The sequence below is a fragment of the Manis pentadactyla genome, chromosome 14, assembly GCF_030020395.1.
Source record: "Manis pentadactyla isolate mManPen7 chromosome 14, mManPen7.hap1, whole genome shotgun sequence".
Lineage (NCBI taxonomy): Eukaryota > Metazoa > Chordata > Mammalia > Pholidota > Manidae > Manis > Manis pentadactyla.
The window spans coordinates 89,387,207-89,413,613 of record NC_080032.1 but is presented as its reverse complement, the minus strand read 5'-3'; the positions used below and the strand labels follow the sequence as shown (position 1 = coordinate 89,413,613).

The window sequence follows — 26,407 nt, the reverse complement described above, 5'->3', positions numbered from 1 at the left end:
TAATCTTTATTTTTGGATAGCTACACACCATCTTTAGTAACAGGAGCTGGTCATACCTTCTGGATCTATTAAACCACAGCGCTGCCCTTCTCAAACTGGGTACGTGGTATGCCATAAATTAAACTCAACACATCAATTTCAAACACGGACTTAATAAGCAATTTAAAACGTTTAGGATACATTAAAAAACATGATGACATTCATTCGTCAACTATTCACTGTGTCTACTTTGCGTTGGATACTGAGCCAGCTCTCTGGAGATCAAGCATTTGGGAAATAAAAAATAGCTGGACTTACGGGGCTTACATTTTATATATAAACAAACTCTACACTAGGTTAGACGGTGCCAAATGGAATGGAAAAAGAGAAAGGGTTTCACATTCCGGTCGCCAGAGTGGCCTCAAGGAGAAGAGCCCCCCGACTGGAGGCCCGAGGGGAGAGAACGCCACCCCCTCCACCCGCGGGCAGAGCTCCTGGGCGGCGGGAACAGCAAGGGCTAAGCCCGCTGGGCCGGACCTGCCTGGCCCCGGGCGCCCCGCTTCCGGGCGGAGGCGCGTCCCTGCCGCGCCCGAGCTCTCGGCCCTCCCGGCCCCGGGGTTCGGCTCCCGCCCAGCCTCCGACCTCCCGGTTCTCAGGGCGGCCCCTCCCTGGGGTCCCGGCGCCCCCCGCGCCCTGGAACAGGCGCTGCCCGCCGCTCTCCTCACTCCGGGGTTAAGGGGCGACTTGCCCCCAGCGCGGCCCCCCAACAGCCCCGGGCGGGAGGCCAGAGGAGCCGCTGCAGAGCGGGCGGGGCCTCCTTACCTGCCGAGTGGCGGGCGCCGGGCGACGGCAGAGGAAGCAGGGCCGGGACCCGACGGAGGAGGCGGACACACCCGGCCCGTTCCCGCCCCTTCCGCCCGCGGCCCCGCTACCCCCGCGGAGAAGGCCCGGGTCTCGCGGGAGGCGGTGCTTCCGCGGGAACATTGCCTCTTAAGTGCGCCTCGGGGAGGCCGCGCTGGCCGGGGGCCGCGCATGCGCACAGCGCCGGGCCGAGGGCCGCCTCCTGCCGTGAGGTACCCCGGGGCGGGGGTGAGGGACGACGCGGGCCGGCTCCGCGCTTTGGGGCGGGGATGGGGGGGGCGAGCAGCGAGCGGGGACGCCGGCCCGGGGGCCCCGGGGACGGGCCGGACCGCAGGCAGGCGTGCGGGGAGGTCCCGGGCGGGGTCGCCGCCGTGCTGCCTTGCTTTCTGCGCCCGGGACGCCGCGCCTCCTGCTCCCGGTCTCGCTGCTCCTCGGCTGACTCTCCTGCGAGGTGCCCGGTGGTGGTTCCCCGCCGCCGCCTCCTCCTCCTCCTCCCCGGGGTCTTACCCCACGAGCCTAGGATGCCCTCACCGCCTCCTCTTGGCGGGGAGGGAGGAGGCGGCGGCCGTGCCCCTGGGCACATGGCCTCCAGGCCCTCAGCAGGTGCGCCGCGCTCGGGGCCGCCCGCGTGCTCGATGTCCCCTCGGGTCACGACGTCCCCCTGCTCACACGCCTCCAGTGGCGGCGGCTGACCGCCCCGTGCCGCCTGGGCCCCGGCGGGCCGTCGGTGCCTCACGTTGTTGGCCCCAATCCCGTTGTGGTTCCAGACCCCTCCTAGGAAACTTCCTGTGCTGCTCTGTTCGGGGCTGTTCGGTTTTCTCTGACGTTGCATGTTTTGTTTGCACATGACTTCCAGTAGGTCTCCGCCAAACTTCTCTCTCTTGCACCGTTTTGAGGACTTGGATGACCACTCTGCTTTATGCCTTATTGATGATCGTGAGCAAATGTGATCTTTCTTCTTCACTCTCACTGCTGTTATTCTGTACTTGTTTCCTTTTTTCGACAATCAGTATTGAATGCGGGCCTGCCACGTGCTTGACACTTTTAAATCAGGGAATAAGGCAGACGAGGTTCCTGCTCACCGGGAGCTGACGTTCTAGTGAGGGGAGATACACAATAAATAGCGAAGAAAATTGTTGGATAGAAATACTATGCAGAAAAATTAATAACCGGAGGTACTGGGTAATAGGAAACGTGTACGAGATACGTTCGGACAGTAGATAAAGAGTCCCGAATCTTAGAAGTCTTTGGAAGCCAGGGTACGTGCTTTGGATTTTGTGGAATTAGTTGGAATTTCAGGCTTCAGGGATGGGATTTAGACAAATCACTGTAAACAGTTCTATGTTCTAGTCTTTTCTTTGTGGGCCTACAAACAGTATTTTTATACTAAACTTCTAACTGATCCATTTTAATCCTGGACAGTAGAGGGAAGCCTGGACTGGGTGAAGCATCAAGTTGCAAATCACCAGTTATACCAGAAAAAGTTTCCCTGTTAATTGGTCTTGGTATAAGAGAGTCAAAATACACGATATATATGGAAATAAATGTATTACTAATATCTTTTAAGGGGACTCGGGATTGAAAGGGAGAAAGAATTATCTTGCAAAGCTATTTAGTTTTTGTTATCTACAGCTTTTCTTCCTGGTAACTGTGTTTCTTTTGTAGGCATCTGTTACTTAAGAATGGAAGAGGACACAGATTTTAGACTCAGGTCTAGTTCTTTGTGTTTCATTACTGATCATGTTGGATTTCATGGCACTATAAAAAGTTCCCCCTGTGACTTTGTTGTAATTGAGATTGATGAACAGGGACAGTTAGTTAATAAGGCCACTGATGAAACTGTTTGCATGATTAGGAAAGCAGTACCTGAGCCAGATAATTTCACAAACACCAAAAAAACAAAACTAGATCTTCAAAATCTGCCCTTTGAAGAGGGAAGCAAACAGGAGGTCGATACTTTGGCTGTGTGCTCCAACGAGGACCAAAATCGTCAGCCTGGTTTGGAAAAGGAAGATACCATCAGTGATGGAACTTCCAAAGGTGAAGAAGGAAAAGCTGATGTGTTAGGCTCTTTGTTAGCAGAAAAAACTAATGATTTGCTGAATCAGTTCGCCTGTGATACAAAAGAGAAGTGGAATTCTAAAACTGAGGTAATCGGACCATCACCTGAATTCTCATTAGGCAGAATTCTTGACAAAAACCAGAGAGCTATTTTGCATAGTGCTGTTAGGCAGAAATTTCCTTTCTTAATGACTGTAGGAAAGAGCAATGAAATTGTTGTAAAACCAAATCTTGAGTATAAAGAACTCTGTCACTTGGTATCTGAAGAAGAAGCATTCGACTTTTTTAGATATTTGGATGCCAAGAAAGAAAAGTCCACATTTACCTTTAAACCTGATACAAACAAAGAGCACAGAAAAGCTGTCCACCATTTTGTCAACAAAAAGTTTGGAAATTTTGTGGAAACCAAGTCTTTTCCTGTCCAGAATTGCAATGCGGATAATCCAAGTATGATTACAGTAAGATTTCGGGAAAAAGTACACAAGCACAGGAAAAGGTCTCTTCCAGAGTTCCAGGAAAGAAAAGCCATATACACAGGTAATTTAATAAAGTATTATCATTTTCTTGGATAAATTTAGTTAAATTGTGGGAAAGCTGAGTAAGTTCAAAGGGATTAAATAAACTTGTCCAGAAGGATACTGGAATAACATGGGTCTGTCTTTTTAATGGGTGATAAAACCTTTCAAATGACAATAAGTGTAAAAATTATCCTTCTTCATGTTTATAGTTAACATATTCAACACACTAAAGTTGAAGCAGGTATTTTGTGTTCAGTGATTTTGTTAGAAGTAACTCTTGATTTCATACTTTGAAACTTATTTTAATTAAAATGAAGTATTTGGAGTTCAGTAGAATGTGTTTGCCATGCTGGGGAAAGGGAAGAGAATTCCAGGTAATCCTAACAATCGAACTTCCAGCTAGGGAACTTGAAAGCTTATGGGGAGCGGCCTTCTTCGGCTCTGTCAGTCTTTCCGAGAAGAGGTTCTCAAACTTTAGCATGAATTACAGTCACCCACAGGGCTTGCTGAAACAGATTTCTGAGCCCTACTCAGAGTTTCTGATTGAGAAGGTTTGGGGCAGGACTTAACACGAATTCCCAGGTGATGCTTTTTCTACTGGTCTGGGGTCCACATTGTGAATCAGTTTTATGGGATATATTCAGTGCCTAGGATGGGATGGAACTGATCACGTCTCAGTCTGCAAGTTCAGACGGCCAGGTTTCATTGGCTTAAATCCTACATGAAGGATGGGAAGTGTTTCATATGGTCATGTTTTATAAATTTATACAACAAAGCATTTAAGATCAAAGCAACCAAATTTTCACAGATATATATAGCACAGAAACAGGACTGTACTATGTAGGGACTCTGCTGTAAATGAAAACAGATAGGACCTTGGAGCTACGTCGGTTTTATTTTACATTATAACCTTAGTTCCTAAAAAGATTTATGAACTTTTTAATATCTTTAAGAATTAGTGTTCACAAATGTAAAAATGGACAGAATACCATGGGCACATTACTTAACAATTCATTATTTTTGGTTGTACTTTAAAAATAGGGTAGTAGTAAAGCTTAATTCACAGTGATAGTCTAAGGATTGGATGACATAATTAACGAAAATATTTACTATGTAAAAGTTATTCAGATGTTGGCATCTTCTCACCTGGAAATTTCTCTCTGGTTGTGTGACTTTCCTTTTCCGCGAGAAGGCTGTTTGTGTAGGCTTGACACATGAGGTATGCAATTAATGTTATCAGATAATTCTATTTTGAAGGAAAAACGAGCTTTACATATAGGGGGGATAATCGTTGATAAGCGATTTAAACAGCAATAGATTTCATACTACTTAAATTCTAATAGTATTAATTTGAGTTAATGAACCAAAAAATTGTGAAAACTTTTTATCTATTAGTTAAAATTAGTTTTCCAAAAACTGAATGTTTGGAGGGGTGTGTTAAAGGGAGGAGTTGGTGATTCACTAGAGGACAGTCGGAAGAGGCTAGAATTCCTTCAAGTCCAAGAACTAAGAAAAAGACAAAATTAAATTTTGTCTGTCCCGGATTTTGCTTAAGCCAATTTTTTTTAGAACAAAAGTATCTCATAAAAAAACCAAAACAAAAAACTTCTTAATCAGTAGGCCTGTCTAAAAAATAGAACTCTTAAAAAATTCTTTTCCTTTTAATTGTTGTAAAATATACGTAACTAGGGTTTACCATTTTAGCCACTTTTAAGAATACAGCTCATCAGCATTAAGTACGTTCACATTATTGTACAAACATCACCGTCATCCATCTCCAGAACTTCTTCGTCTTCCCCAAATGAACCTGTGTCCCCATTAAACACTGACTCCCCTTCTACCCTCCCTGCAGCCAGCAGTGGCCACCATTCTGCTTCTCATGTCTGTGAATCTGAGACTCGGGGGTCCTCATGGAAATGGGATCACACAGTGTTCGCCCTTGTGATTGGCTTACTCCATTGAGCTTTAGGTCGTCAGGATTCACCCATTTTGTACATGTGTTGGCATTTCCTTCCTCTTCAAGCCTGAGCAATACTCTGTTGGATGTAGGTACCACATTTTGTTTCTCTATTCATCTGCCAACGGACACCCTTTGTTTCCATATTTTGTCTATTGTGAATAATGCTGCTATGACATGGCTGTAAACATATCTGTTCAAGTGCCTGTTTTCAGTTCTTTTGGGTATATTCCCAGAAGTGGAATTGCTGGGTTACATGGTGATTCTGTGTTTAGTTTTTTGAGGCAGTGCTGCACTGTTTTTTTAAAAGTTCTATAAGTTTATCTAGGATGCTTTTTTGAAGGAATTATATGAAAGATTTGAACATCCAATGAAATTTTCATTTTAGGTATTGCATTTCCCAACTTTAGAAGTTTCATTTGGTTCTTTCTTAGGTCTTCAATTTCTTACTATAATCATGTTTTCCTATAATCTCTGAGCCTGTTTTTAATAGGTGCATAAAAATATTTGCTAATGCCTTGCTATTAGTTCTCAATCTGTTTCTATTGACTGACTTTATTTGGGTTATGGGTCATATTTTCCTGCTTCTTTGCCTGTCTAGTAATTTTTTTAAGTCAAATATTTTGTTAGTGTTTGGATTTTATTGTCTTAAAGAGCATTGCACTTTGCTTTACCAGGTAGGAAGTAATTTGCAGATCCATTTGAGGTCTAAGGTAGGCTTTACTCTAGAGCTGTCATATAGCTGTACAGTTGTAGCGTGACCCTCTGTGGTTCCTACTGAGTGTCCTTGCTTTTTAATTATGTCTGTCCTCCGTGGCTGCCCCCCTGCCTTGTGTGATCTCTGACAGGTTGCAAATGTCTGGTATTTCGTTGTCCAGCCTCTTGGAGTGTGGCCCCCAGTGATCCTTAACTGCTGATATTCATGCCCTTACGTACTTTCCAGCTACACTGAACCAGGGCCAGGCTGTCTTACTCAGAGAATATGGCAGAAGTGACAGTGCGTGGCTTCTGAGGCTAGGTCATAAGAGGCAGTTCATATCACTCACTCTGTCAGAAGCAAGCCTCTGCCTTGAAAACAATCAGGAAGCCCTGTGGAGAGAGACTGAGGCTCCCCACCTCACCACTGATGAGAGTGGGCCACCCTGAAAGTGGGTCCTCGAGCTTCGGCTGATGGTCAACTACAGCCTCATGGTGGAACTCAAGCCAGAACTGTCCCACTGCAGAAATCCTGGTCCACAGAAACTGTGGGATAGACGTCAGTCTTCTCAGGCTGCTGCACACCAGGTGACTCTGACAACGGAAACTAATTCACTCACCACTGTGGAGACTGGATCCCGCTGCAAGGAGCCCGCAGGTGTGGTGTGTGGTGAGGACTCTGCTCGGCTAGCGCACAGCTGCCTCCGTGCTGTGAGCCCACACGTGCAGCATGCCGAGGCCGAGGAGGCTCTCTGGTGTCTCCTCTTATGAGGGCACGAATCCCATCACATCATTGCTCTACCCCATGACCTCATTTAATTCTGATTACGTCCTTAGAGGCCGCGTCTCCAAATACAGCCACACTGGCTTAGTGCTTTGATGTACGAGTTGGCGAGGAGGGGTAGTAACTACAGAGTTCAGTCCGTAACAATTGGTGAGTGAATGATTACTGTTGCTTTGTGTTCCTAAGAGTTGGATGATTTATTGGGTCACATTTGATAAGTAATAGTTTGGACCCAGAAATGGGTTGCCTCTCTAATGAAAGTTTAACACCTGTGGGAACAGTATCTTTGGGATTTGCTGGCCAGCATAAATTTGAAGGCATCTAAGGCAGCTGTCAGGAGAGTTCAAAGGAAAGGACTACTATATTTTTTCACATTATTCCTAATTAGTTCTAAACTTTTTGGTTCTTGGACACCTGAAAGGGTATAGCTCTTTTAAATTATGTGTGGACCCCAAACAGCTTTTGTTTATGTGATTATTATCTATTAATAAATTTTAAAATATAAAGTCATTTAGAATGATAAATCTATTGTTACTTACATGATAATATTTTAAGTGAAAGCCCACTTTTTCAACTAAAAACTAGTGAAAGGAGTAACATTGTTTTATAGTTCTGCAAGTATTTCTAGTATCTGACTTCATAGAAGAAAGCTGGATCCTCGTATCTGCCCCTGCCTTCAATTGTTGTCATTTCCTGTTTTGATTGAAGCAGGTGAACAGAATTGAGCCTCGCATGTTTATGGAGTTAGAAAAATGAGAACATTATAGACCCCCTAAAACGGTAGGATCCATACATCTTACAGATACTAAAATATTTGATATTTTGATCTTACCGCTCTTGTCGTCTGCCATACTTCTGTCCATTCCTCAAGCCCCAGCGACAAGACGTCCTACCAGTCTTTTCTAAGACTGAAGTCTCCCAAAGCGGGAATCCTTTGTTTTATTGACCTTCATAGCCTCAGTCTTGCACATGTGCCGAATCATTTTATTTAAACTCTCTAATGAATCCTGTCGGACAGTAGCTGAAATATTTTGAGGTTATGATTTTTTTACATTTTAAGTGTGGGCTTTTTATTTCATTTTCTTTGAAACAACCGACAGAAACAGCTGCCTTGGAACAAGAGGCTTATAATCAAATCCATCTGGTCAAGATACCTGAAAGTATAAAGAACAAGTTGTGATTTAGTACACAAAAATAACTTAACGATTCTCTTCTTCCTTCTACTTCAGTCCTTGAATAATAGTATCATTTGTATCATAGTACATTTATCACTGCTGTAGTAGAAAACTTGGAGAATTCTAGGATGCTGTATGATAGTACAAAAAATAATGACCATAGTAGTAAGAATATTTGGAAAATAATGGACAGCACTTAAATATTCTTCAGGAACATGGTTGGTTGTTTACACTTTAAAAATTCTCAAACATGTAAGTAAAAATACAAACATTTTTCCTTGTAAAAATGAAAACATTGAAAATATACAGCATTGCATTGTAGATTTTTAACTTTCACATGATACACATTACATATATTTTTGAAACTTGCCTTCATGCTTTTAGAGATTATTTGTATAGAGATATAACGAACGTGTAGATCTTCCCCATTCTTTTAAACAAACACATGATACTCTATAAAGTGTGGATGTAAGTTACCAGCTCTTGTTCAGCTGTTTCATACATTCATAGGCAGGTCTTTACATTTCACACCTTCTACTTCCTGAGTCATGTTTATGATTAATGTTCATTTTTCTTCAGAGGCCCTTGAGGCTGCTGATGACAATTACAACAGTTGAACAAAACCTAAACTCTTCTGCAGGAAACCCACATTTGCTTTTTGTGATCTGAGGAGAGAGGGCAGTGCTCGGAGATATCATGAATGGAAACGTGGTGCACTGGGGTGGTGGCATTTTGTGCTGTCCATGCTGTCGGGCAGATAGGCCCACATACTGGGGGGGCTTCCGTGGTAGTTACTGGGCTTGTTCCCTCTCCCCACTGCCTGTCTCACTCCAGCTCTCTCGTCTGTAGATGTTTTAAGCACTTAGCACAACAAAGCACTATTTTATTACTGGTTTGCTGGCCTGGAACTCCTAGTCTGCAGAGGTGGACAGAGAAGTTACGTGTAAAACATGGTGTTGTGTCATGATATAGATACTGACAATGTGTGAGACATGCAAAATGAAGTAACAACTCCTTGTGTTCATTTAGTCATTCAACAAATGCTTGAGCATTTATGTGTTAGAATATAATGGTCGACAAAACAAACGTGGTCCCTGCTATGGGAGAGTTCAGTCTTGGGGACGTGGAAGGAACTTGAGGGAGAACTGCTCTGTTGGATCACGAAGAATCAATAGAAATACTGCAATAAAATGGGTGGAACACGTATTTTAGACTGGGCGGAGCGGGGACTCACGTGCAAGAGTACGAGGCTGTGGAAGGCTGTCGTCCATCCAAGGACTGTGAGGTGTTCTCTGTCAAGATCATACAGGCTCTGGGAGTGCAAGTGGTACATTTGGAGGCTGAGAAGGAAGACAGGCCGGATATGAATGGCAAATTAAGGAATGTAGATTTTTTTTCCTGTGAGCCTTCAATGAGCCAGTTAGCATTCAAACAGTGACAGCCGAAATCTAAGACACTGATTTTGTATTTTGATACAAAGATACTATTTATGTAAGTTAATTATTTAATTCATTATATTAGTCTGTTAGTCTGCTAAGAATGTAGTTGATTTATGGTGGCCAATTTTTTTATAATCTGGGATTTTTGTTTGTTTTCAGCCTTCACCTTACGAAAAGAAAATCTGGAAATGTTTGAAGCAGTTGGTGTTTTAGCCATCAAACTTGGTGTGATTCCTTCAGACTTTAGTTATGCAGGACTTAAAGACAAGAAAGCCATCACCTATCAATCAATGGTTGTTAGAAAAGTGACTCCAGAGAGGTACTGAAGCATTACTTTACAAGACAGAACTTTATTTTCTTATTGCAACAAATAAATAGATGTCAGATTAAAAGCTCATCTTAACATCACTGTCAGCAGTAATTAATTTATTTCAGGCTTCCTGAGCAGCCCATTCTGCCTTAGTCATATGTATATCTTCTGAATAGAGTTACATCTTAAATTTACATTGAAAATACAGGTAGTTTTAGAGTAGAAGCTTTGAGAAGCAGCAGATTTTAAATGAACTAAATTGTTTCTGAACATCCTGTACTGTGTTCAAACATGCATTTGTATTCAGGACAGTGTACTTAAAATATGTATTTTTTTCTAATTACTGTAATTTTCGTTACTCTTACATTTACATTTAAAATAAATCCTTGTTAAATAAAATGTAAAGTACTCAAATTTCATCTCCCTTCAGCTTAATCAAATTTAAAAATATTTTTGTAATTATAAAATATTCATTGTAGATTTAGAAAATACAAAGAAATATAAAAAGAAAATTAAGCCACTAGTAATTCACTCTGAAGAAATAATCACAATAGTATTTTGATCTATTTCCTTCCAGACTATGCCATATACACATCACACAGACATCTTAATATATATGAAAAGTATACTATATATAATTTATATTTTCTTAGAAAAATAAAATGTATGTCATGAAATACTTTAAAATCAGGTCCCTTATATAGACTAATTTATTTAACATTCTCCTAGTTTTGGACATAGAAATTCATTCCAGTTTTTCACTGTAAATAATACTATGATTAATATGGTATTTTTTAATCTGTGCCTTGTGGATGAGATAAACTTCAAGAAGTTGAATCATAGGGCCAAAGTTCAGCCTACTTTGATGTAATATTGATATATTAATCCTTAGTCATCAGCTGTTTAAATATCCACTATTTTTAGGTAGGTGCTTCTAAGCACTTTTAAGCTTTTATATGAGGGCCAAAAATGTACATGATTTTGCCTTTGTGTTTAAGAAATGCAGTATAAGAGAGGACTTCATATGTTAGAAGGTATTTAGATGTTACAAGAAGTTTTTAACTACTAAAGACAAAAATATTAGTTCCTAGGAGGAGAAATTACTTTGATTTGACTTATAGGTAGGTGATTTTAATTACCCTTCAAGTTACAGTAAGATTTTAGCAGATTAAAAAAATCTGAAGATGTATTTGGAAGGGCAGAAAGCCACAGAAAATACAAGTGTGAAGAAAAATTTACGTTCTTACAGGATCTTCAAAGTTATGCTGAGCTAATGGAAATCTATTCTTTAGATACTGTAGAAGCAATGAAACTTTGAGTGAGGAAGCAGTCAGAGTAGAACTATAGGAAAATCTCTGCGCTAGTGGTTTTTCTTAATGTTGGGGGAAGAGAGGCAGAAGCAGAAAAGGGCAAAGTCTACAGACACTTAAGGTGTCCTATCCCGTCAACCAAGGAGAAGTCAGAAGGCCTACACAGAGCGAGCGACAGCGCCCGGAGTGTGTGTTTCAGTTCTTGAAGTAACTCTGTTAATGCAATCCCATAGTAGTAGGTTTTGTTGCAGATTTGATGAAATAGCATTAACTTTTGAATTCCAAAAAGAATTTGTTTCGGTGTTCTCATGTAGGTGGTTGCCTGGCAACCGTCATTCATTTAAACTTCCTATTAACTTTTAAATGTAAGAATTAACTGAGTTGATGTGATTTTTCATTTATAGGTTGAAAAATATTGGAAAAGAAATTGAAAAGAAAAGGATGAATCTGTTCAATATTCGGTCTGCCGATGATTTCCTTAGACTCGGTCAGCTTAAAGGAAATCACTTTGATATTGTCATCCGAAACTTAAGAAACCAGAAAAATGATTCTGCAAACCTGAGAGAGAGAATTTTGGAAGCAATAGAAAATGTTAAGGTAAGAAAACTCAATTTTAAAATATAGGAGAATCTTTAGTCCCTCTCTTTACATTGAGGAAAGAACGGAAACTTCCTTTTCTTTGTACTTTTTATGTACATATATAATTATTTTTAAAATGATAATTAGGGCCATTTGGCTTATTTTTACCTTCCTTTTAGTACCTTTTATATTAAAAAAACAAACCTTTAATGTAACTTTAAAAAATACAATGTATAGAGGGGGAGAAAATATAAGACGAGAGTTTTTTTTAAATGTCTCTCCCATACAGTAGTATTTTAGGCAAAGCCTTAATTTTTTTTGAAACTTTGTTCAGTAATTCTTTTCAGAAACCTTTGGTAAATAGTTACACTACTTTTCAAAATTATGCACAGCCTTTTTCCTTTTCACTTTAATTTTGAGGTTTTCCATTGTGTACAAATGATAAATCATAGACCTTTTATTATTGTCTCTCAGTAAAAACAACTAGGTTTTTCAGTAACAATTGCCTGGCATCTAACTATGCACATAAAACCAAAGCCTTCAGCCTGATGGTCTAGACTGTATGTCAGCCAACTCCCTGTAAAGATACAGATGAGAAATATTTCTGGCTTTGTGGGTCTGTATAGGGTCTCTGTTGCTCTGTTGCAGCAACTCTAACTGACATTGCGTGGAGCTGTCACAGACATTACAGAAGTGAGTGAGTGTGCCTGTGTCCCAGTAAAGCTTCATGTACAAAAGTAGGTTTGGGCCCCATTTGACCTGTGGGCCGTTGGTAGTTTGACAATCTCTGATCTAGACCAGCAGTTCTCAACCTGGGATGCTTTTAAGAAATCTCAGCCGTCAATCTCTACTCAACAATGAAACAAGAACCTCTGGGGTCTCAGCTTGGGCATCAGTGTTTTGCAGACTCCCCGGCTGGGGTCCTGTTTTGCAGCTGACATTGCGAAGCACTGACCAGGTTCTGGCCACAAAGACCTTGTCACACAGTTTTATGCCTCTTCAGCAGGGAAACTAACAAGTACTGGTTTTTAATCAATATTATGCCTGATAATCAGGAAGATATCTTCCTTCTAAGGATTTTTAAAGTCCAGCCTGTGTACCTGTGTATATATGTTCTCCAACTGTATACTCTTCAAATGGTTGTTTTTTCTAGACCTTCCTAAAACTTTTTTTTACCAAAAAAAACTTACTCAAATGATTACCCCTTAAAAAAAGGAAAGGGTTTCTTTGAACTCTCATAGCATTTATTGCCTGCCTTTCATTTGGCACTATTGAAATACAACTGCCTGTTATAAAATCTCCACTAATAATCTCAGCTTTAGCCAACTTCCCTTTAGTTCTGAAAATAAGTCTCTGAAGTTTTGTGTTAGAAGGTTATAGTTCTACTTGCTATAAACCTTTTGTTATAGCCAACCCTAAGTAATTTGAAAGGGTACCTATTACTCTTCAGGTAATTCTAGGATATTATCTAATGTTATTTTTCCAAATTTCATATAATTAAGAATACTTATGTGTTTATTAATTAAAATAATTAAAAATATTTAGGAGTACTTATTGTATCTGCAGTTGATTTTTGTGAGAGGTAAGGATGCAGTTCCTTTTGTACCAGGCTGATAACACATTGTCCCAACATCTTCCGTTGAACTGTCCTGGAGCTGGTGCTCAATGAGAGCTGTTGAGTGAATAAATATGTACTCACTTCATAAAGTGAGTGTGGAAGGCTGTTTTTATCTTTCAAGAACCATCTGGTCCTGCATTTCCTTTGTGAGAACATGTCTGGCCACTGACCTTGACTTTAATGGCTGCAGTGGGAAATTATTTTAACTCCTAAATAGAAAAACTGTTTCTGTTCCTGCAGAGGCTGTGTCTTGCCGTTGTCTTGGCCCAGGCTTTCAGAAACTGATGTGACCAAACAGTGAGCCGTTACCTATACAGAGGGGCCAGGCCTTGGGGGCTGTGAAAATACATCTGTATTCTCTTACTTGCAGCATCTAAAGACAGCAAAAGACTCCCAAAGTCAGAAGCAGTGTGAGGGCAGAGTTGAGATCCAGAGCTGGGCAACCAGCTCCCCTCTGCTTTCCTGGGAGCGGCCGTGATTTTAGCACCAAACGGCTGGCCTGCATCTCAGAAAACCCCTCAGTAAAGCGGACGGAAAGCTGACATATTTTTAAAGCTTTTTGCTGGTTTATTTTCTAACTCTTAATCATTTATTCTTTTTAGTCTTTAACTGTATAGCATTTCTTAGACCATTTGGTCCCCATGCTGATTACAGGATTCTTTTATTAAAACAAATATGAAGAGAAAGATTTGATTACTTACTCTGACACAGTAATTGCATTTATATGCCTTAAGTCTCTTTGGGGCTATAACAAAGAACTGTAGACTGGGCGGCTTTTACACAATGGAAATTTATTTCTTGAAGTGCAGGAGGCTGGAAGCCTGAGATCAGGGTGCCCGCCTGGTCTCGTATTCTCCCACGGTGGGAGGAGAATGAGCTAGCTCCATGACTTTTCTTAGAAGGGTGCTCATGTGTTCATGAGGGCTCTACCCTCAGGACCTAGTTACTTCCCAACATCCCCACCTTGGAATACCATCACATTAGCATTTCAATGTAAGAATTTTTGGGGACACTCGCATATATAATCCATAGCAACATACTTCTAATGAATTGATTTATTTGTGTGTTCACAGAATAAAGGGTTTGTGAATTATTATGGACCTCAGAGATTTGGGATGGGAAGGAAAGTTCACACAGATCAAATTGGATTGGCTTTACTGAAGAGTGAAATGGTATGGATTTTAAAAATATGATCTTACCTGTTTTGTCAGTTGTAGTTACTACATAAGCCAGCCCTTTCCTTTTTAACCCATACAAATGCATGTGTACAGACACATACATGTAGCAGACACTACATCACCAAAATTTATTTAGCAGCTACTGTATTCTTGGTGTCACATAAGAAAGTAAACTGCATGCCATCTCCCTGTGTTTAATACTATTGATACTTAACACAGAGTTTACCAACACCAAATTCTTCCTGAACTGAATAGAGGATTTAAAGGACATTATCACACTATAATTTCAGAAATCTTGTTATCAGGTCATATAAAAGCAATTTGCCTGAAGCCAAAGACTAAAAGGGGAACAGCAAATTAGACAAAAAAAAAATATGACTAGTTTCAAATGAAACTAAAAATGCATCACACAAATAAGAAGCCACATTTGCCTAGTAATTAAAATTACATATATATTCTTTCCTTAGTGTATATTATATATATTTATATGATATAGTATATATATATAATGGTTATGTATTATATATACATATATAGTTTTACATTAGATGGACTGCCCATAATAGAGGAAAACTAAAGAGTATAAAAACTAAGTATTTGAGCAAATGTCAGACTTTTCACATGACAGTGTCATGCTCACTCATTTGTGTTGTGCTATGTTTTCTTGAGTGGCAGAGAAAGGCACCGTAAAAGCACTTGTGAGAAGCACTGTGTGTGTGGACATCGCTCTCCACGGGGACCTACCCTTGAGAGCTGGTTAAGTGCCCCTGCTGCACATGTGCGGCCAGTTCTGGGCGGAGCATTTCAGTGGAGTTTTGGCAAATGGAATGTAACTGATACAGAAAGGGGTCTAGAAGTCATGTTGATGAGAGATGATTAATTGAACAGTGTTTCTTCCGTGTCTCGAAAACTGAGGAGGAAATTAACTTACAAAATATTAGACATTTTACCATTTGGAAGAAGCATTTATTAGTCTGGGGTCTGGAGAATACAGTGCGTGTCCTACTTCACTTCCACCATTTGTCAAAGGTGTCACTGTAGGCAGGTTATTTAACTTCCAAGTCTCGGCTTCTTTATCTATAAAATGGAGATAACATATTTCACAAGATTTTTGTGAGAATTAAGTTTAACTTTTGTGAAAACGCCTGGTATAGTGCCAGGCCCGTAGGAGACACTTGCTTAAAAATATGATTGGCCTGTTACTTCTTTGGAACTGTTAATCACAAGGGTCCAAGTTGAAGGGTCAAGTGTCAGGCTGGTTCAGGAAAGGCCTTCTAGCAGTCATCCAAAAGATGGGCTGCTTCCCCTGAAGAGCTAAAAATTCCTGTGTCTCACAGTATTTAAGCAAAAGCTGGATGGCTACTCTCTTTCAAATTTCAGATTTCATGCTTCTCTGTGTTGTTTTTCCTTTTTTTAACTTTGCTGGAGTATTACCAATTTTTGCTATGTAACAAATTACTCCAAAGCTTAGTGCCTTCAAACAACAAGCATGCCTTATCTCCTGTTCCTGAGGCTCAGGAGCCTGGAGCAGCTGGGGGGGCCTCCGTGCCTCGGTCTCTCGAGGTGCAGTCACAGCCAGCCAGGCCTGCCGCCCCCCGGGACGTGATCGGGCAGGAGGACCTGCTTCCACGCTCCCTGTCGTACTTGTTGGCGCGAAGCTTTGGTCTCTTGCCCTAGAGCTGCTCGTGCAGCTCCCCCCAGAGAGAGGAGAGGCCCCAGCAGACATCGCAGCGTCTTCTCTGACCCAGTCTCGGAAGGGTGTGCCTGCACTTCTGCTGCTGTGTTCTGCTTACCAGCCACACAGGCCAACGCCGGCAAGGGTGGCAGAGGGCTGTGCCATGCTTGAGTACCAGCTGGAGGTCGCTGGGGACGCCTCACAGGTGGCTCCCCCAGCCAGGGAGCCGGTTCCTTTCCTTCACTGGAAGCACTCCCTCCCCAGCCTCTGCATTCTTTATGTCTCAGTTTAAATTCTCATCCTACTCCCCAAGAAAAAGTGAATTCCCCTTATCTTGTGACTCCTTATCTTGTGGGGTCTCTTGGACTTTCCATCTTGGGTTTTATTATACTTTATTGTTATTGCTTGTTTAATCTTTCCCAGTAGACAAAGGCCATGTCTCTCCTGCTGAACACTGTACCCGCTATGGGACCCTACACAGTGCCGAGCACACGGCAGAGGCTTAATGATATTTGTTGGGATGAATGAATAAGTACTTAGAAAGAAGATTGAGTGGGAGATTGGGTTGGATGATCTTAGTATCCTTTCCTAATATAAGTCATACTTAGAAATAAATTGCAGAGCTGGAGACAGTGATAAAATATAGGAACTAGTAGATATCATCTTTTAAAAAAAGGAAATCTTCTATTTAGTTTTTAAAAGAAAATATTAAAGTTGGCAATTTTTAAAAACGATTTTGGCAATTACTTTTAAGACTAAACACTTGTGAGACTTGACATCCCCCAGGCGATTTGACATCCCCCAGGCTTGTGTATGCTGTTCAAGTGTGAGTTTTATGTCATTACTTCACACTGGCATCCAGCACTTGATGACAGAGGTCAGGGATGACAGAAGTAGGTCTACAGAAGTGATGGAGGAGCACTTTTTCCAGTCTGTAATATCCTAAGCCTATGTAAAGTTGCTTTGTACACATTTATTTTAAATTTAACCTTGTTTAATTTTTGAAATCTTGATATCAAATTGCAGCATTAACTATCATTTGTTAAATACCAATTTTTTTACATGCCAGAGAATTTGTTTCTTTGTATCTTTTTTAAATGAAGTGATTCTTCATTTTCATTTAACGTGTGTGTGCTTGCTTGATTTTCAAAGGTGAAGTCTGTGAAATTATTTCTCACACCAGAAGATTTGGATGATCCTGTAAATAGAGCAAAGAAATATTTTCTTCAAACTGGTATTTAAGAGCTTTCTTATCTCATGCATAGCCATGCAGATACATGATATAAATGTTATGTTTGCAGGAGGACATTCGTTGCAACATAAATGTGATAAGAAATAGATTGTAATGTATTATATATTTAATCATTTCATTACATGCACAAGGCACTTCACTGCTGGGATTTCTGGGATTTTGTCTGTTTTAACTCTGCTGGGGGTTGGAGGGGGGAGAAATAGCTTTTTAGTTTTTCTTGGCCAAAATTTGAGGAAATAAGAATTCCAAATTAAACTGGTGCTGATGGAACTGTGAGACTCACTGTAAGGACAAGAGACTTAAAAATAAACTAAGTTTATTTGTTATATCCAACACTTAGCACATTGTTTCTGGTTCAGTTGCCATTCAGCCATGACTGTTAGTTTTGAAAGTTAGCTCAGTGTGATGATATGTGGAATGTTTAGTGGAAAGTGCTAGAGTGGGCGGGCTCTAAAATCATCTACCCGGTTTAATTCTCAAAATGACTTGTTGGTATCTACTGTAGATTCCTGAGAAGGAGTTTCCTTATGGCAATGATTCTTAAAATTTCATGTGTATAAGAAACACCTGGTACATTTATTAAAATGCTAATTCCTACCTGAATGAGCACCTTTGCAGTGGAGTTCATTAATCTAATATTAAAAAGCATCTCACAAGCAAGAACTAACAGTATACGTGAAGGATCCAGTTATCAACTATTTCTTATTCAAACTATTCTAGTGTCTGTAATAGCTATTTAAAAGTCTCTAGGCTCTCAGGTTTATTTAATGCAAAAAAATTAAGATCCTGTAAATAACTCCAAGGTAGTTTATTTTCATTCTGAAGTAGGAATCACTAAAATTGTGATTCTTGCTATTTTTTTTAAGCAGGGAAAGTGGATGGATCATACAAACATTTCAAGTGTAGCTGGATTTACAGTTGGTGCTGAAATCATGTTCATATTCATATTTACAAGGTAGCACAGTTCATTGCCTGCGAGCATAGTAAAGGTCTTTATAACGGGCCTTTAAATGAAAGTGGTCGACTGACTGATTCTCTGTGTTTCAGAGGATGCGAGAGGCACACTTTCCCTGCTGCCTGAATTCAGAGTCCGAGAGAGAGCGCTGCTGGAGTCCCTGCACCGCTTTGGCGTGACAGAGGACGGCTGCGTCCAGGCCTGGTTCTCTTTCCCCCACTCTATGCGTGTGTTCTATGTCCATGCATACAGCAGCAGAGTTTGGAATGAGGCGGTATCTTACAGGCTTGCAACCTATGGATCCCGAGTAGTGGAGGGTGACTTGGTCTGTTTGGATGAAGATGTTGATGAGAATTTCCCAAATACTAAGGTAAGTATCATTTCATCAAGATTTTCCAAGAGTAGTTACCAGAACATTGATTTTCAGAAATCCTTATTTTAGAAACAACTTAAAAGTAATCATACATTTTATATTCTTACTTGTGTTGCTCACCTCCTGCTATGCTGTCAGCTGAAGCTTGACACATGTCAGTAAACGGTAAAACAAAAATAGGGGTGTGAAGTGAAAGGTACAAAGATAGTAAACCTTCCTTTAAAGAGCACATTAAAAAAATCACACAGGTGGTGAATAAAACGGTCTCCTTGAAAGTGAAACTCGAAGCTTTACAAGCAGTGCTGCCAGTTGCTCTGTCGTGATTCCCGTCTTGAGAAAAATGAACCTCCATTTTTTGCACATATTCTTCTAGGCCTTTTCTTCTGCTTTCACATAAATACCCACAGGAAAGTATTCTGTTAGTTAACACCAAGAAAAGAAAAAGCAGGACTTAGAGGCTTAGAACTTAAAATATGAAAAAGAAAAAGAATACAGTTTTCATAATAATGGTGTACGGGGTATGTGATGTGTTCAATTTTTTACGTAAGTATGATTTATATAAATGCAGTTTCACTTCATTTTATAAAAATGCCTTTTTCCTTTTAACAATGTCTTAAGAGACATTTATTTTAATGAATGGTAATATAATTTATGTTATAAAATCTGAGCCTTGTCCAACTAGTGTTTTTAGCTCTGTGGGCACAAATCAAGAAATTAATATTACAAAACTGTAATGTAAAAAGAACAAATTATTATTCTCCAACATTATCTTGAGAGAGTCTCAAATATGTTTTAGAAATTAGTGAAGGGATTTGAATAGTGCTTTCATAGGAAACATCATACGGTCACTGAATCTTGGAGGATAAAAGGTTTTTAGAGACCCTCTTTCCTAACTCCCATTTTATAGAGATGAAAATTGAAACTCAGATTGGCGAGGAGATAGGTTAAGTGACAGATCAAGTGACCCAGGCAGCAGAATCAGGAAGACCCAGTTGTCTGCCTGCTCGCCAGCTCCGTCTCTGTTGAAGTGATGGGGTGCAGGGGATGCGTCAGCATCTGGAGAACTCGGCCCGGTTCAGAAATGGAGAAAACTGGACTCAGAACCCTCCATAAAGGGAGCTTTACTTGAATCAGCGGCAGAGGTCTAGGTGTATGAATCACAGCTTCCTGGTCTCAGTAATGGGAGCCCACCTCAGGCTAACAGAAGAAGAGGCAGGCAGGAATTTATTGGGCCCCGTAGCTGAAGTCCTGATTGACTCAGGCACGGCTGATTCCGGGGGCTAAGCATACATAATCCACCTACATAATCCACCTCTCGTGTTCTTCACCTTTCGGTCCTGCTTTCCTCTGTGTTGGAGCTGTTCTGTCTGGCTTACTCCTCTGGTGGCAGGGTGGGTATTAGAAACCCGTAAGCTTATTTCTCACAGCTCCTTCAGAAAAGATGGCTTTTCTTTCCCAGCAGTTTCAACCAAAGCCATGGAACGGGTTTGGGGCACATGCCCAGACCCAGACCTGTCACTGGCCTGGGGTAGTGACTGATTAAGCCTGAGTCCCAAGGGCTCTTTCCTGGGACCACATTTGAGAGCTGGGAGGGAGCCCCTGAGAAAATGAGGGTGCTGCTGGAGGAAGGAGGGGGTAAAGGCTGAGTAAGCCAGGACAACAGATGTCCGCCTCACTGTTTCATTCACTGCGTGGCTGATGACCTTTTAGGTAAAGTGATCACTAGGAGCATGAGTCGCCAAGAATGGTCATATTAACTAAGATGCAGACTCTGGAACTGTGTAAAAAGAAACCTGTCAGCATTATAGGGTTTACTTTACTTTGTGTGAATTAGAGAAGAGATACATGTATATCAGTGGTAAATAGTGGAGAATCAAATATGTTCCAACACCTTTCAGAAAACAGGTTTATTTATATATTACCTGGGCAACACATTGCTTAGTTTATCAGCCATTTCTAATTCAGATTTTCAGAAGTTAAAGGTTACCTTGACAAGGTTTAACAATAATCTCTGAAATACGTGTGTCTTATAAGACATCTGTGTAAGATTTCTCATAAATGGCATATGGGGTGTGTAATGTGCATCTACAGTTTAAAATAGTAGGAAACTGTAGGAAACTAAGCTGATTCTCTTTTATGAAGATTACTAGAGTAACAGGAGTATCTTACTTCAAGTCACTTGGTAGATTCTCTTACAAATTTTTTGTGAGCAAGATAGAGAAATGTGAGTTAGGCAGTTAAAGAGTTAGATGGATTCATGGTTGGGGAGTAGCTATACATACAGCAAAAGCATGTTTGTTATTAATTGATTGGTATGAGCCTGGAGGGAGTTCTGTAAAGACACAACATGGTCTCTGTACTTGACCGTGTTTGTTCAGTATTTTCATAAGTCACAGTATGGTGGGTTTGCTTATGAGTCTGAGAAAGACAACGAGCTGGAAGTGATGATGTGAGAGGGTTGCAGTCCCATGTAATCTGGGCAGATCACATCTAGTTTCATATTAATCTCTGAGCGCAGCAGTTAAAAGGAGTTATTTAGCAATCATCAAGGCCAAAAGGAAAAGCAAAAAAAGGAGGGATGTTATTGATGAGAGTAGGGGGACCTGGGGGGGACCTCGGGGAGACCTGGGGGGCAACTGGGGGAGAAGCAAGAAGATTGAGGCATTCTGGACACTGTATTATGTGCACGGGTGTGTGTGTGTGTGTCAGATGCTTTGGGAAGATGGAATGCCGCTAATCCCTGTGGAATAATGATGGCTGTCCTTATATGTGATCTTTTACGTGCAGAAGAAATCACTTCTTTATCCTGTAAGGGCCTACGGTAACATTTCTCAAACCTGATTTATCATACACCTTTTTCCCTCCTACACTGGATACCTGTTATTATTCTATGAAATGCATTTTTACAAAGCACTGCTTCTCATAGGATATTCTGATATTTGCTGGAGACGGATGTGGAGGGAGAGGTGATTTCACGGAAGTAGAATTTTGGGTCAGCATAATAAATACGATTTTGTAATTTAGGAAAAGGTGTCAGTGGTGAGGTGACTGTATCATCTCAGATTGCTGACCTGCCCACCTTTCTCCTTGTGGTCTGACTTCAGTTATCAATGGTAAAAGCAGGAAGCATTCTAGTTTTTTTGTAGTTTACTTCTTTAGAAACAAATTGTGAAAAGATCTTTAGTGTAAAAGTCAACTTATACATAACAGGTAAAATTGAGGAAATTTGGAACATTTGGGAATCATCCATATTTTCATCATGTCTTTAAAAAATAGGTTCATCTAGTAACTAAAGAAGAGGAGGCAGCTAATACATATGCGATACGTCAGGTAAGTTTGCTTAAAAATTAGTATCATTGAGATCTAAATGGAGACTGTGCCCAGAAGACAGAATGTGGACCATTTCCCCCCCACCATTTTTAAAAACACTTTTAAATTAAGAGGTACTTTATATACAGTAAAATTCACTCTCCTTAGTGTATAGTTCTAGTTTTTTAGCTCTTAAGTTTATAGTTCCACTAAATGTGTACAGTCTTCGGATGCCACAAAAGTCAAGGTAAAGAACAGTTTCCTCCCTCCCCCAAATGTCCCTGTGCCTCTTTGCAGTCCCTCCACGCCCAACACCAGCCCCTGCAAAGGCACGGCCTTTTATGGCCCTGTAGTTTTACTTTGACAGTGGTGGGTGATCACATACTTTCCCTTCCCTTTGCACAGGTGGTTCTCCCCGTGCTGGGATACAGCATTCAGTACCCGGAGAACCGAGTGGGCCAGTGGTTCCAGGATACACTCAGAAGAGATGGACTACAGACGTGTAGGTTTAGAGTGCCTGCCCTGAAACTGAATGTCCCGGGGTGCTATAGACAGATTTTAAAACATCCCCATAACCTCTCATACCAGCTAATGGAAGAGCAAGATATTGATGGCAAAACGGAAGGTCCCCACACTGATGGAACAACTTTGTCTCTTTCGATCTCTTTTGATCTTGATGCTTCATGTTATGCTACAGTTTGTCTGAGGGAAGTCATGAAGCATGACTTTTAAAACTGATACCCTTGGTACAGTCGTGTATATGTCACTCCTTAAAGGCAAGGGAGCCAAAGGACCTTCAGCATCTCCCCTGTGTTCGGAGCTTTCTATTATTATCTCCTTTAGTTAAACAACATCCTGGTGAAGCAGGAATTTAATGCTGACGTTCCAGAGGACATACAACTAGTGAGGGGCAAGATCTGCTTTGAAGACTCCAGAGCCGGTGCTCTTTCTAGTATCTCATGTTTCCGTGACCTTTATGCTGCACTATATGGTTACAACCTTTCTGGACTATCAGGAGCACACAATATGCAACGTAAGAAAAATCATTTTGGAGTAGGGTGTGTATCCTCTAGTTCCTTGCTTAGAATGTAGATGAAACTAGGTTGTAATGAAAGCATATGGTTGGAGAAAAAGACAGATGAAACATTTTGTTAATTATTCTCATTCTTTTATATAAGACAAATCAGAGCATAATACAACAGGGAAATATGATCCTTCTATTTATGGTAGCTACCCCAGGGTAGTTTACCCCTGAGTAAGTAATCTTTGATGAAGATTGAAATAAAGTGTTCCATACAGTTTCTTTATCTTGACATATATTGCCCCTCTTGACTTTTCATTTTTGTTTTTCTGTGATCTAGAACAGATTTGAGAGTTAGATTGGACTCCGATGCCAGCTCTGATGCTTACTGGTGACTTCTGCTTGTGACTAAGTGTTTCTGAGGCCCAAAGACTCAAGACAGCACCAACCTCATAAGCAACAAATAATAGGATTCTCTCCACTTTATATGTTGCTAGAGGAAGCAAACATTTTGTCCACTTGAAAATATAAATATTTGTTTAACTGTCTCACATCATGAATCATCCTTAACCATTTTCTGTCACTTGAATTTGGAGGAAATGGTATATATATTGATTGGGAAGACCTAAGTGTTCTTTGATTGCTGGTCAGCTTACGTAATGATGACATAAGAAACAGCATAGAGCATTACATGTCAGTAATGTGGCACTTTTATGTACTTACGTCAGTTAAACTGTTTAGGGTACATTTCCATAAAGAAAAAAAAATTCAAAAGAAGGAAAAAAACTATATGCAATGGAAAATTATTTATGCAGTGTTTTTATATATAATGGAAGAAATTAGAAATATTTTCCAAGTCCAGCACTAGATAGCTGAAGTAAGTAAAATGAGATGCATCAAATTGACAGCAAAGCCTGTAGTTAAAAATGATAATGAAGTTTTTAAGTATGTGCAGACACGTTTCCTCTCAAAAACAGAACATACATCTTACAAATGCGGTATGTACACTGTGTGTGGCTTTTACAATGGAATACACTTTAGCATGATGATTAAAAGCATGGATGTTGGGGGCTAACTCCCCCAGTGCGAGCCTTCTCCCCGCTCAGAGCAGTCTGGCCTCGGGCAGTCTCTTGCCCAGGGTGCTTTGATGTCCACACCTGGGGGTGCGGATGGTGATTACCAACCTTGTAGCACTGTTGGGAGGATTGGTTGACTAATACATGTAATAAGGCAGCTTGACAAAGTGCCTGGGACCTAGTTATTATTCAGTGAGTGTCCACAGATGCCAAGTCTGGAAGAGAAGACAAAGGTGTTAGTGAAGTGAGAGATGACAGTGCTGTTCTGTCACAGTGACAGTGTTTGGGTTTCTTTTTAACATGAAAAGTCCCCTTTTTTGTCATTATATATTTTAATCTCAGGACAATAATACCATTTTTTAAAAATTACCTCATTTTAATATTTATTTAAAATAAAATAGTGCTATATTCAGTAGTAGAAAAATTTAGAAAAAATGTTTCATTTCATATGATAAATTATATTTTGCAAATGTAATCAGAAAATGGATTACTGTTGAATCTTAGATTTCCTTTAAATGTTGAGTAGCAGAAATGTGACAGCATTAGTGTGCCATTATTTTCTTTGCCTGTAGATGGCACTATAATTTTAGGTATCTTTATTCACTTACTCATTTTCATTTATTAATTTCTTAGGCCATGTGTAAGAAAGAATCACAAATCTTATTTCAAGTCACCATAAAATGTATTCAGGTACTGTTCATGTGGAGAATTATTCTGTATACCAGTAATATTTGCCATGTTAATGTTTTTTTCAGTTTAAGGAGGTGAATATGCTTCAGAGCAAACGATGAGCAGTCACCTAGGCTTCTGCAGTTTTCCTGAGGCATTTCAGGCCTTCGGAAGGATAATCTTTGGATTAGTTTTAATTTTCGAGGTTGCATTTGAAACTGAGCAGTGGTGCCTCAGGATCGCTAAGGTAAAACAAATTGAGGACTTTTTACTAAGATAAAAGCACTTTGAGCCTAGTAGCCGAGCTGCTCGCAGGTCACGTGCAGCCCAAGCTTCAGGTAACATTCATGGAGGGTCTGTCGGCCCTTGGCCTCTCCGCTCTGTAACCCCGATGCTCCGCCTGCAGGTGGGCAGTGCTTTCCCTGTTTTCCCAGGTGAGAAACCCTCCGAGTGGTTTGCTGACCGAGTCAAGCCAAGCGGGACAGTGTGTGGCGGGTCTGCACGGTGCCTCCCAGAATGGGAAGTGGTGTCGGTGGAGTTAAATCCTGAGTAATTTCGGTGTGGGTTGTCAGGAATACTTTTAATTAAAGAAATGACTCTAATCTTCTTAAGCAATTCATTTCCTCAGCAACTGTGAGGAACGAGCTAACTTACCCTGCCTGGGTACATAGACTGTCTTATTAAAGAAAAATTTTACTCATAGAAGGAAGTCGGGTAACTCATGAAAGTATTTAAATTTAGACGTACTGGAAAATACTACAAAATATAGGGGATATTAAGTTGTCCTTTCTGTCATCAGCTTTCTACCCAACTCGGTTACTAATGCTCCAGGAAAAGCTGGGGGCTCTCCTACAACTGCCTCCGCCTATTTCTGGCATGTTAGAGTGCTCATTTCATCAGGCAGTCACCTTCTAGGTGACATACCAAGTCAAGGACTTCGGTGATCAGCTGGATTGCTCTAGTAGTTGGAGTCGAATAGGATGTCTCTTAGAGGTATTCCACATGTATTTAATAAGACAAATTAGAGAATTTAACATGTTAAATCCTTCTTACTATTTCAATAATTGGGTTTAATGTCATCCAAGAGAGTAGATAAAACAATAAGTTTTATAAGATATGAGTTAATACTTAGGTCTCTGCCAAAACACTTCAGGTGACTGCTGATACAAATGCGGTTATACAAGTGAGCTTCACCCTCTGCTCCAGGGAAATCATACAAAAGCAGTAAGGAAAAACAACAATTGCAAACAATATAATAAACACACTTATGAAGTACATGTAAGAGCCACCAACAGTAGCTGAGACCTGAAAAAAGTTGCACAGTAGGAAGTGGAAAAGAAGTGACAAAAGGATTCAGTAACAACTGATATCAAAAGCAGCAAAAAGCATTTTTTCTGAAGATGACTGGCCTAGCCTAAAGAAAAAAAGTCATTATCTCTTTGGATAAGACGTTGAGTAAGCAAAGCTGATGGCAAAAACCGGGCTGAGCTTGGTCTAGGGCTAAACAAAGCATTGCAAACAGTGATACCTTGTATTTGCGGAAAGCAAAAGAGGGATCCTTGAGTGGAAGATTGTCCTGGCCTCCCACTCCTAACCAAGAACCTCCTGCAAA

General features: G+C 40.6%; 2 protein-coding genes across 12 annotated transcripts in view; one reads left to right on the top strand and one right to left on the bottom strand.

The window, feature by feature from the left end:
* The window catches only part of IRAK4 (interleukin 1 receptor associated kinase 4), a 19,268-nt gene extending 17,761 nt beyond the window's left edge, over window positions 1-1,507 (bottom strand). For 3 of the 6 annotated variants that reach the window (XR_008993614.1, XM_057491443.1, XM_057491442.1), the window contains exon 1: window positions 802-902. The gene's annotated coding sequence lies outside the window, so the exon portion shown is untranslated. Of the gene's footprint in view, window positions 1-801; window positions 936-1,347 lie in introns of those variants that run through there. The other 3 variants (XM_036889411.2, XM_057491444.1, XM_057491445.1) reach the window with 3 other exon arrangements.
* Window positions 929-26,407, top strand: PUS7L (pseudouridine synthase 7 like). 6 transcript variants are annotated; one of them, XR_008993613.1, is made up of 10 exons: window positions 929-1,052; window positions 2,506-3,438; window positions 9,630-9,789; window positions 11,495-11,687; window positions 14,361-14,459; window positions 17,293-17,374; window positions 18,440-18,717; window positions 21,997-22,050; window positions 22,435-23,062; window positions 23,396-26,407. XR_008993613.1 is itself a non-coding variant. In XM_036889395.2 (9 exons), the coding sequence occupies exons 2-9, from the start codon at window positions 2,523-2,525 to the stop codon at window positions 22,759-22,761; spliced, it is 2,109 nt and encodes a 702-aa protein (XP_036745290.2). In that variant the 5' UTR covers window positions 929-1,052; window positions 2,506-2,522; the 3' UTR covers window positions 22,762-23,342. The 6 variants fall into 6 exon arrangements, 4 of the variants coding, with proteins under 4 accessions (XP_036745290.2, XP_036745293.2, XP_057347422.1 ...); XR_008993612.1 differs by having other exon boundaries at window positions 23,391-26,407; XM_036889395.2 differs by lacking the exon at window positions 23,396-26,407 and having other exon boundaries at window positions 22,435-23,342.

Coding starts and splice junctions, on each gene's coding strand:
- PUS7L (XM_036889395.2), top strand. CDS start 2,523: ATGGAAGAGGACACAGATTTTAGACTCAGGTCTAGTTCTTTGTGTTTC. Junction 3,439..9,629: donor AAGAAAAGCCATATACACAG/GTAATTTAATAA, acceptor GTTTGTTTTCAG/CCTTCACCTTACGAAAAGAA. Junction 17,375..18,439: donor GAAATATTTTCTTCAAACTG/GTATTTAAGAGC, acceptor TCTGTGTTTCAG/AGGATGCGAGAGGCACACTT.